The 12,064-nt window shown below is 38.7% G+C and overlaps 1 protein-coding gene across 4 annotated transcripts in view; it reads left to right on the forward strand.

Annotated features, from left to right (window-relative positions):
- The window catches only part of TNS3 (tensin 3), a 225,407-nt gene that overhangs the window by 94,433 nt on the left and 118,910 nt on the right, over nucleotides 1–12,064 (forward strand). For 3 of the 4 annotated variants that reach the window (XM_065752995.1, XM_065752996.1, XM_065752998.1), the window contains exons 2-4: nucleotides 1,529–1,570; nucleotides 4,136–4,316; nucleotides 11,886–11,936. In XM_065752995.1, the coding sequence (XP_065609067.1) occupies nucleotides 4,167–4,316; nucleotides 11,886–11,936 (201 nt within the window). In that variant the 5' untranslated portion in view covers nucleotides 1,529–1,570; nucleotides 4,136–4,166. Of the gene's footprint in view, nucleotides 1–1,528; nucleotides 1,571–3,020; nucleotides 3,071–4,135; nucleotides 4,317–11,885; nucleotides 11,937–12,064 lie in introns of all 4 variants that reach the window. The other variant, XM_065752997.1, reaches the window with a different exon arrangement.

Genomic DNA, 12,064 nt, shown 5'->3' on the forward strand with positions numbered 1-12,064 from the left:
TATTAGGGAAGCTAGAGACTAGCAACACTTAATACAGCACATAGACTGCTATAAACTGTGGTTATTTCACACTGTCAAGAGCAGTCCAAGGTTATTCATGAAGAACTACAGAGCCCTTGGCAGCATCTGTAAAAGGCTGTGGTATGCAGGTGGTCTTCTTTTTGTTCCTACTGGTTAAAGGAAAAGGCTTTGCAAGGACCAATAGAATGTGCAGATCAATGTATGGTATGATTGTGAGATTGATATCATATCCAGGGATTTGTCTTTTTCAATTATGATACTTTTTGAGGGACTGATCTGGTCTGTTTGTCAAAGGAGGGGAAAAGCATCTTCATTTACAGTCTTGCCAAACAGGTAAAGAGAGTTTTAAACTAAAATTGCTTGTTAGAGGGGGACCTCATTCAACTTCTATTAGATAAATGTCAGTATCAGCAATAGATGCCTAAAGCCAGAAAAAGAGGATCAAGGTCACCAGAAGACCTCATTAGAAGCATGAAGAATTCCAGCTACCTTATTAAAAATCTTTGATAAGGGACTCAACTAAAATGCCTTTCTGCAAGTACACATACCATGGGGAATAAACAAAGAGTATGGAGATGTGTATGTGCCAGAGCAGTTGTAATCTTATTTGGGTAAAACCTTGCTGGTCTTTTGAACAGAATTTGAAATTTTCTTTTGAAACAATAGTTTAATTAGTTAAACATTAGGTATTTGCTTATGTGCAATGAACTTCTTCCAAGTCTGTGGAATAGGGCACACTGAAGTTTGGTACAGTCTTATGTAGCACCAGTTTAAAACCAGTTTAACCACAAATAATTCTCTCATTTGGATTGTGTTATTCTCACAATATAATCCTGAACAGTGAAATACTTAACCTAGGTTATCTTATGAAATGCCAATTTTTGCCCTTGTTGGACTCTTAAGCAAACATTTTGAGGTCTTTTAATCCAATTTTACCATTGTATTACATTGCCTTAATTTTGTGTTGATGACTGTAGTCATAATTTGAAATAATGTACTGATGGATGGTGATTTTTTTTCTGTCATATTTTCATAGTAGTCGATTCTGAATTTTTAAGAATGTTTATTTTAAACTTCAACAGATAGAACTTAACGTGTTTTAAAGCTGTGAATATAGATTTTACAGACTACTTAGAATGTGCCTGGGTAGTTCAGTTTATCAACACCCACATGTGTTCTGTTCCATGAAAAAGCGTAGAGCGGGAGACTGGAAAAAATATAAGGGAATACACAGTATCATACCTTGTTTTCTGTGTATATTATAACTTGGAGTAAAGCACCCTCAGTGCTGAATGTTGATTTAAAAGACGTGAATTCAGGGGGTGATAATGTAAAATCAATTTGTGTTCTGTGTGTGTTTGAAAGGTAGTTTGATTATTAGTACTGTAGAATATAGGTATGCTTTTGAATGAATTGTTTTATTTGTTGTTTGAATACATTGAGGGCTTCCTTAGAACATGTTTGAATTAGCTGGAAAAATAAAGTTTTTTTTTTTCTCATTTTGCAGGCATTTAATTTGGAAACCTTTGAAAATCATGTAACCAGAACTGTAAGTAATTACGTTTTACTTAATTATTTTCCATTTACTAGGCCTGATTTATTTACTTACTTTTCTGTGGTTGTTCATTTTTATTACATCCTCACAAAGTATTTGCTAGCCTCTTTCAGAGTACCCACTTTGATTTCTATGCTGCGTGAAATTGTCTTTGATTTGGATTCCTAGCTACCTAGTGTCATACCCACCCCCCTTTTGTCCAGGTACAGTGAAATTAACTCTGTGTTCCTTACTTCAATGTCAAATAGTGGAGAATAAAAGAAAGAGATTAAAATCTTTTTAGACTGATTACATTCAAAGGAGTTAAGACATTCTAGCAGGTAGAGCGTTAAGTTTTTTGTATTGTGTTCACTGTGCAAACCTTTTGTCTTAATTTGTTTAAGTGTGCTATGTTACAAAATGAAGTGTCCCTTCCCAGCTCTTTGTTAATGTTGCTGTTGTAATGCTCATAGTACAACTAACAGTAAATGCATTTACTGAAGTGCAATAGAGCTTGGTCTTGAAGGTGATGTAGAAATTTCTGCTAACTGTAAGTATTCATAGCACTTAAAAATATACCTCTATAACAGTCTCTGAAATAAGTAAAACAAGGAAAGAACAAAATAATTTTTGGGATCCTTTGCCATTACATTTAATTAGAGATGTCATGGTAAATATCTGTAGTTAACTCTGTGGTGCAGGTATTTGATTCACCACTATAAAAGTGAAATTGACATTGAAAAAGAAGCAGAAAGAATGACTTGAAAGCGTGGTCTTTACCTATTCATTATTCCATTCAGGAACAGCTCTCTATTGCAATAGAAGAACATCTGTTTCATAATGTTAGTCTTGTGCATGTTGCTTTTGTTTTCAAGTGTTGTCTGTAGTTCAGTATTGCAAGCTTATTCTGGTGTCAGTTGCGGAGTGTAGAGTTCTGATCCATGACTACATACATATATTTTTATGTACTTACGCTTTCACAGAGGTTTCTTTATTAGTAGTATTGTTGTTTTTGTGGGGTGGCAATAATGTTTTCTGTGCAACTCAGGCCATCTTCTTAGTTGCATCTATACTGTTATCCACAAATTCTAGTAAATTTACTGTGAAGAAGATAATTGCAGACAATTTTTTGTTGAGAACTTGTGGCTTTCTTCTGTTATACCTGAACACACTGGAGGTTTTCTTCTTTGTACTGGTAACTGACTAGATGAGCCAGGATTCTTCTCCACTCAGGCTTTTCCCCTCCCCTCCCCTCCCCTCCCCTCCCCTCCCCTCCCCTCCCCCGTTCCCCTCCCCTCCCCTCCCCTCCCCCGTTCCCCTCCCCCGTTCCCCTCCCCCGTTCCTCTCCCCTCCCATCAATTTTCTACAGTAGGATTATAACAATGTTGAGGCAAAAAGACAGCAATGTTGACATAAATACAACAAGAAAGCTACTGTATTAACCTTTATACTTTATTTGTTCCAGAATTCCATTAGTGTTTTGAAGACCTCTTTCAGTTGTGACGAAGGATCACAGTAGGTATTTCTTTCATATTTGGTGTGGTAATGTCACATAATGCTGCCATGTTTTAGGTTTTGTTATTTGTGGTTTTGATTTTTAAAATCAGTCTTCTGCAAGACATATTTTGCTGTGCAAAGAACAGTTATACAGTTCCTTCTCTGAGAAAAGAACTGGACATATTTGAAGACCTTACTTTTGCCTTGTCATAGAATCATTAATATTTAAAAGACTAGGCCAACCATCAAGCCATGCTTGTAATTGCTGTAGACCATGTCTCTCAGTGTGATATCTACCCTTTTTGAACACATACAGAGAAGGTGACTCCACTATCTCCTTGGGTGGCTTGGTACTTTTGGGTGGATTCCATCTGGCCCCGTGAACATATGACAGATAAGTTGGAGTAGCAGCTCCCTGTTTCCTCCTAAGTTCTGTGTATATTCTGGTCCCTGTCCTTGCATTCCAGCTCAAGGGGCTGAGTACCCTGAGTATAAGTGGCCTAACTGTTAAAGACAGAAGTAAAGGAGGCATTGAGAACCTCAGACTTTTCTTTGACCCCAGTGACAGTGTTCCTCACTGCATCCAGTAAAGATGGGAGATTCTCTTTGGCTCCCCCCTTGCTGTTAATATATTTGTAAAAGCATTTTTTTTTCTTTTCTTTAACAGTGGTGGCTAGATGAAGTTCTTGCTAGGCTTTTGCTTTTCTAATTCTCCATCTGCTTATCCTAGTGACATCCTTATATTCTTTCCAGTTTTCCTGACCCTTCTTCCAAAAATTGTAAACTCTTTTTTTTTTTCTTCAAGTCTCAGCAAAAGCTCCCTTCTACTCCTACATTTTGTGCTAGTGTTTACTAAATTGTTTGCATTAATCTTACTGCTTTTCTACATTATTGATTGCAGAGTTTTTTTTCATTAGTTTTGATGTGAAGAACCCTGGTATTTGGGTACTTCATTTACATACTGAAGAATTTGTGAAAACAGCTGATGCTGATTGTATGAGTCCAAGTTGCAGTTTCTTTCATTAATATACTATTTATTCTCTGCTGCTTTGTTCTGAACTGCCTCATTTAATTTCTTCTCAGAAAGTGCCGAAGTGCAGACTTTGATCACATAATGGAGGAGGGCTATGAACTTGACCTCACTTACATCACTGAACGGATCATTGCTGTATCCTTCCCTACTGACTGTTCTGAGGAAACTTACCTCCACAGTCTACAAGATGTAACACGAATGCTCAAATCCAAACATGGGAATAATTACCTGGTATGTGTATCAGCTTTTTGTTCTGCATCTTCTTTTGTCTTGCAGAAAGTTCACTTGTAGGGTCATGGGTACTGCTATATATAAGTCACTTACTTAAAATGTCCTTGGTCCACTTTTGTTTTGTAAGCCAGAACTGGATTTTTAGTAATGCTTTAAGCTGTTAGGCAAGATAGATATTAGAAACACCTTTCTGCTGTCACTGCAATCCCTTGCAGTCCCTGTTTTTGTAGTAGATAATCAAATGCTGTAGAATAATTGCAGTGACTGTTTTTGTTGTCTATAGCATACTTCTAAAAGGTCAGTATGCTTCAATGTGGAATGCATTCTTTTTTTTCTGAGCAATCAGCTAAATCTGGGTCCTCAGCTTAGGTATCTCATGGTCATTTGTGATCATGCTTGGGCTGTCTCTACTGTGTGTGTTATGATACTGTAACAAAGAAAATTAGGGATACTGTATCTGTTTTCTATCTGCATCTTTCTGGATTCTTTTCTTGTTTTGTTTTTTTTTCCTGTTATTTAGTTTTCTGTAGGAAATTGTGAGCAAATCTCAAAGGAGCTGTATGTGCAGAGTATTATTTTTGATGATGATCCAAACTGTTACTTTCATATACTATTTTCTGGCTAGTACATCTACAACCTAAAATACATATATTGTATTTGCTTGTTTTGAGAATGTGAATTTAAAACAAGACCATGTTTTATTTACTTCCGTTCTCCTATTAATTGTATTTTAACAACAGCATGTAGGTCATTAGAATCAAATTCACAGCTTCCGTAGCATAAACTTGGCTTATTGCAAAAATAAGTTTGTAGAGTGATTCCACCTACTAATCTAGATATACTGTATTTTGCTCAGAAACAAGGGTGACATAGATGCATTGTGAGCTAGCTACTGTGCTGAAGATACACCTGGAGTAGTTACACCAGTTAGTATTATAAAAATTTGACGTGTGTATGGTAAGTCTTTTTTGGAATGAGAAGATGCCCTTTCTCTAAGTGAGACTGCAATCCATTTATTTGTATATTTTACAATTTATTTAAAATATGTATATATTATAGTAATTACTTTGGCATTCTGCTAGATTGTTCTAAAGAAAGTTTGATTGTTCAAATAGGTTTTTGCAAATTCTCAAAATAACCAATCAAATCATAGCCAGGTTATAGAGCTGGAGAGGTAATTTTTAAACTATATCTGTTGATTCTCATGTTTCAGAGGTGCCTTCAGTTTGTTTGAGAGGCACGTGTGTAGTAGCAGAAAAAAAACAAAAAAAAACAACAACAAAAAAAAACCCAACAAACCACACATAACAGTCACAAACAACAAAAACCCTGCAATTGAGAAGTTCTACTGAAGCCAGTTAGGATAGTTTTATTTCACTTGATCAGGGCTTCAGCTAACAGAAAATATAGCATAAATCAGTATTTATTTCTTATCTTGCTGTTCTCATGGATTTATTTGTCTGTCAATTGTTGCTACTGTGGTTCATAGAGAGAAAGAGGAGAGAATTAGGTAAGAGCATTGTTGCCTTTTTGGTCTTGGTTGATAGAACAAAAAGTCGTTAATATAATGATAATGTGCTTTGACAGTGTAAGACCAGAGTCTTTATGGACTGGGAAAGACAAAATTATCCAAAATCTGAGAATCTAACAGTAGTAAAATTGCAGGGAAATCACAAGTGCTTTATCTCAGTGGCAGGCTGAGAAAGCAAAAAGTGTGCCAGAGTGTAGCTGGTGTCTGGTTTGGAGCTCCATCCCCCTTCCACTTCCCACTAGAGCATTAACTCTTTAACTCACAATATGATGTTTTGATGTGGAATGCCGACATCAAAACCACAACATTCCACCCCTTATTCCACATCATCACATCATGCTTAACATATATCTATATACAAACAAAAAACTAATTGACATGCATTACATACAAACATATCTATATACAAATATATACATGGAATTACTGACTGCACTCCCCCATCATCAAATTCCCTTGTGGTACATACTGGACATCCCCATTTTTATCCATTATCCATCAGATGAACCCAGGTCCTGGTGCAAAAACATTTCCACTGAGAAGTTTGCCCATTTCTGAAGCTGGAAGGACCAACACCACTTTTCCAAACGTGCTCTTTACATGTATCACAGGGGCCTTGTCTGTCTCTGCGGTATGGAGGGAACTGGACTGTGTAGGACCATCTAGACTGAACAATCCTCTAGTGTTGACCAACCAGGTGGCTTCTGCCAGATTTTTCTCCCAATGCTTAAAAGTTTCTCCACGCATTGCTTTCAACATGGTTTTTAACAACCTGTTGTAGTGCTCAATGTTACCAGCAGCTGGTGCATGGTAGGGGATATGATAAATACATTAAATGCCATATTCTTTGGCCCAAATATGCACAACTGAATTTTTGAAATTTTTGAAATCCCATTATCAGATTCAATTCTTTCTGAGGTGCCATGTCACCAAAGGATTTTCTGCTCCAAACCTAAGAAGGTTTTTCGGGCAGTAGCACAAGGTACTGCATGTTTCAAGCCATGCAGTGGTTGCCTCCACCTTTGAAAGCACATAACGCTTACCATCGCAAGTTCATGGCAAGGTGATATAATCAACCTTCCACACCTCCTCATATTTACACTTTCGCCATCACCCTTCCTTCCAAAGAGGGTTCATCCTCTTGGCTTGTTTAATTGTGGCGCATGTGTTGCAGTCATGGATAATCTGTGCAATAGCGTCCATAGTTAAGTCAACCCCTCGGTCTCTAGCCCACTTATATGTTGCATCTCTTCCTTGATGGCCCGAGGTCTCATGGGCCCACCGAGCTAAAAGCGACTCTCCTTTCTTCTGCCAGTCCAAGAATATTTCAGCCACCTCAGTTTTGGCAGCTCAATCTACCTGATGGTTGTTTTGTTGTTCTTCAGTAGGTCAACTCTTGGGCACATGAGCATCTATGCGACGCACCTTCACAACCATATTTTTTGTTTGGGCAGCAATGTCTCTTCACAGTCCACCAGCCAAAATAGGTTTACCCTTATATTGCCAGTTGTTTTGTAACCACCCCCATAGGGCATTTGCCACCATCCAAGAGTCAGTGTAAAGATACAGCATTGGCCACTTCTCCCATTCAGCCACTTCTAAGGCCAGCTGGACAACTTTTACCTCTGCAAATTGACTTGATTCTCCTTCTCCTTCAGTGGCCTCTGCAACTCGTTGTGTGCACCTTCTGTGGGTTTATAGCCCATCCTTCTTCCTGCAGATAGGTGGTCAATGAATCTGCTGCCTGATCTACTGCCTCCAGGGAGTCAAATATCAACATGAGATCATTAATACAGTGTTACAAGCTGACATTGTTAGGTCTTCTCCAGTCTGTTAGGTCACACGCCACCAGGTTATAACAGTATGTTGGTGAATATACGCACCCCTGTGGCAGGACTTGAAAGGTCCACTGCCTGCCTCCCCATGTAAATGCAAATTGGTCCTGTGATTCTTCAGCAATTGTAATACTGAACAATGCATTTGCCATGTTTAGGACAGAATCATATGTTTTTATTTCCCTACTCAATGTGTCTGTTAGGGAGGCATTATTGGGTACTGCTGCACAAGTAGGCAGCATGACCTTATTTAACTCTATAGTCCACTGTCATTTACCATGTGCCATCTGACTTCCACACTGGCCTTATGGGGGAAATTTTTATACAAGCTATGTGCGGGCCTTATGATCCCAGGTTTTTCTAATTCCTGCACAGTCCTACATATTTCATCTTGCCCCCCCCCCCCCCCCCCCGGGATTCTATATCGGCCAGCAGACTGAGGGAGATGATCCTGCCTCTCTTACTCTGTGCTGATGCCTCACCTGAAGTACTGCATCCAGATTTGGAGTCCTTAGTACAGGAGTGACACAGATGTGTTGAAGTTCTTCCAGAGGAGGGCCACAAAAGTGATTCAAGGGATGGAACACCTCTTCTACAAGAATTCTGTATTTTAAGAATATGTTAAATATTTTAGTGTAGAAAGTATTTTTGGTTTAATTCCTGCTAAAATACATGAGATGTATCTGAAAGAAAGTTTATGCCTCAATTGCAAATGTTGATACATCTTTCTGAACCAAAGTAGTATGGACAGTGCGCATATGAATTTTGTTTACTGCTTACCTGTTCAGCAGTAATCTGTTTAAAATGCAGACATAATACTAGAATAAAGACTATGTTCCTGATTGTATAAGGGTGTATTAAGATTTATTTTTTTAGAGTTTGAGGTAAGTTAAAGAGATGTATGTCTTTCACAGTTAGCATTGTGTGTGATTCTGTAACATTATGAAGCGTAAAATACAAGCTGTTTTCTTGGATACCCTGTTGATTGTGTGTGGTTTGTTTTTTGTTTTTGTTTTTGTTTTCCGCTAATTTGCATGGGCTTTTCTTTTTGTTCTCTGAGTGAAATTCTTGATTACGAACTGTAATTTTCACTAAAGGTGGTATAACATCTTTCTTTTTTCACTGTGTTCTTGAGCATCAGTGTATGGGAACTGTTGAATTACGGCCTGAACCACTGATTGATCACCTGAGGCAAGCACTGTGTCAGCCATGGGAGCACAGGTGAAGGTAATTCACCTGTGTGACCATAAGGGGTGGAGTCTGGCTCCACCTTTCCTAGACCCCATTTAAGGGCTAACTACCAGTCATGGAGATTGCTCTTTTGGAGTTTTTTGGTTTTTTTTTACTGTGAGTCTAGGATATGGGTGAGCATTTTCCTTTATTTTGATTGTTTCTTTCCATCACAGTAATCCTTCTAACTATACTTTCTCTAAATTATCTTAGTTATAATGCCTTTTGGCCTTATTCATTCTGTTAACCATACAATCAGGCAGCAGCTTCTAGTGACAGAAGTATTTTAGATTGTCCTGTTCTATTCATAGAATCACCAAGGGTAGAAAAGTTCTACAAAGTCACCCAGTCCAACTGTCTATCACCATTAGTTTTCTATAAACCATTTTCCTTAAATACCTTCAGGGTTGGTGACTTTACCATCTTCCTGAGTAACCAACCAATTCCAGCACCTGACTGCTCTTTCAGATAAGAAGCATTTCCTAACATCCAGTCTGATGAGAGTGCTGTTTAATTCCAAATGGGGTAGTACATTTTAGAGAAAGATTGGGAGGTTTGCCCTTGCCTAAAGCTGGAAAGGCCCAAACTGCTTTTTTCCCCATCGTACTCTATACAAGTACTACAGAAACTTTATTTCTCTATATGGAATGTAGGGAGCCGGACTGATACATCCTTGAGTGTTGACCAACCAGGTGGCTTCTTCCAAATGCTGATCCCAATGCTTATGTGTTCTGCCACCCATTGCTTTCAGTGTAGTTTTTAACAATCCAGTGTGCCATTCAATTTTAGCAGAAGCTGGTACATGGTGGAGGATATGGTAAATCCACTCAATGCTGTGATCTTTGGCTCAGTTTACAAGAAGACTTGTAAAATGAATTCCATTGCTTGACTCAGTTATGGAGTGCTGTGTTGATGGAGGGCTTCTTTCTTGAGACCTAATATGGTGTTTCAGGTGGTGGCGTGATGTACAGTGTATGTTTCAAGCCACCCAGTGGTTGCTGCCATCATAGTAAGCACATAACTCTTACCATCACAGGTTTGTGGTAAAGTGATATAATCAACCTGCCATGCCTCTCTATATTTACACTTTTATCACCCTTCCCCTGGAGAGGTTTCATCCACTTGGCTTGTTCAACCGTGGTGTGTTTCACAGTCATGAGTAACCTTTGCAAGCATCTGCAGTTAACTACAGCCCACTTATATGTTGCATTGCTTCCTTGATGGTCCAAGGTTTCATGGCCTACCAAGCTAGAAATAATTCACCTTTGTGTTGCCAGACCAAGTCTATTTGAGCCACCTCAGTTTTGGCAGCTTGATCTACCTGATGGTTATTTTGTTGTTGTTCAGTAGCCTGACTCTTGGGCATATAATGCACCTTTTTAACCATATTATTTGATTGGGCATCAATGTTTTCCTACAGTTCAGTAGCCCAAATAGGTTTACCGCTTTGTTGCCTGCTGTTTTGTTCCCACTATTTTACAAGACCCCCATAATGCATTTGCCACCATCCATGAATCGGTATAAAGAGAAAGCAGTGGCCACCTCTCCCTTTTGGATACACAAAAGACCATTTGGACAACCTTTACCTCTGCAAATTGACTTAATTCTCCTTTTTCTTCAGTGACCTCTCTAACTAGTCTTATAGGGCTCTACACAGCAGCTTTCCATCTGTGATGTTTCCCCAACAATATGACATGATCCATCAGTGAGCAAGGCATATTTTTTTCATTTTCTGATAATTCATTGTATGGTATATAAAGGGGCCCCTTTAGCACATGTTACTACTTCTCCTTTATACCTTTAGGCCAGTCCATGATCACTTCTAGGAATCCTAGACAACTGAGGTTCCCCATTCAAGCTTGCTGTGTAATCATTGCAGTCCTCTTAATCCAGGTGGCATCAGTAGCATGACAGTGGAGTGAACCTTTCCTTTAAACATCCAGTTGAGCACCGGCAGTTGAGGTCCCAAAAAGAGCTGTGTTTCGGTACAGATTACTTTGGAAGCAGCCTGAACCCCCTCATATGCAGCTCAGATCTCCTTTTTAGTTGGAGTGTAGTACTCTTCAGGCCCCCACTAAGCTTGAATCCAGAATCCAAGGGGTTGACCTCTGGTCTCTCCTGAGGCCTTTTGCGAAAGACTCCAAGTGGGGCCTCTCCAGCAGCAGTGAAGGGGATTTTTTTTTTTTTTTTTATTTTTATATATTTTTTTTTTTACATCCTGTCCCATCTGTATTGGCCCCAGCACCACTGCACAGGCTGTTTCCTGTTTAATTTATTCAGAAGTCATCTGCTGCTGCTCAGGGCCCCATGAAAAGTTATTCTTTTTCTGCATCACCTGATAAAGGGGGCTTACAATGAGGCTATAGTTCAGAACATGCATTCTCTGAAAACCCGCTACGTCCAGAAAAGATTTGTGTGTCTTTCTTACTAGTAGGTAGAGACATGGCATTAATTTGTTGATCACGTACTTTGGATATGATGATTCCCATCTTGCCACTTGATACCCGGGAATTGAATTTCCTGTGCAGATCCTTTCACTTTGCTTCACTTAATAGAAACCAGTTCAGAGAAGGATTTGGATTATTCTCTCTTTCTTGAATACTTCCTCTGCTGTATTGCCCCACACAGTAATGTCATTGATGTACTGCAGGTGCTTTGGAGCATCACCCTGTTCATGTGCAGTTTGGAGTAACCTGTGGCAAATGGTTAGGCTGTTTTTCCATCCCTGGGGATGTTATGATGTAGAGGATGGATGAAAACCATGAAACCTTGACATATAGTAATTAGTTTACTATGGAAATTACCTACAATGTATTCACTTGTTAATTGACTCCAAATGTTTATTTAGTTCAGTGAAGTAGTAAGCAAGCCTGAAGTCTTGCAACAGCCATTTCAGTAATAATAATCTGTTTCAAATAGTGATTTACTACATAAATTCTGAATGGTTTATATTTTCTCTTTCCTTCTCAATAGGTACTGAACCTTTCTGAAAAGAGATACGACCTTACCAAGCTTAACCCAAAGGTATTGATTCTTTTCTATATCACACCTCTTTTTCTGTAGTGCTAAATATAATTTAAATGGACTAATATGTTTTAAAGCTCTTCCAGACTTGCTACAGAGTGAGGTAACTTTTGAGTTTTGTACCTGTT

Source organism: Cyrtonyx montezumae, unplaced genomic scaffold (assembly GCF_038088225.1).
Source record: "Cyrtonyx montezumae isolate F1298 unplaced genomic scaffold, pur_monq_1.0 scaffold_8, whole genome shotgun sequence".
Lineage (NCBI taxonomy): Eukaryota > Metazoa > Chordata > Aves > Galliformes > Odontophoridae > Cyrtonyx > Cyrtonyx montezumae.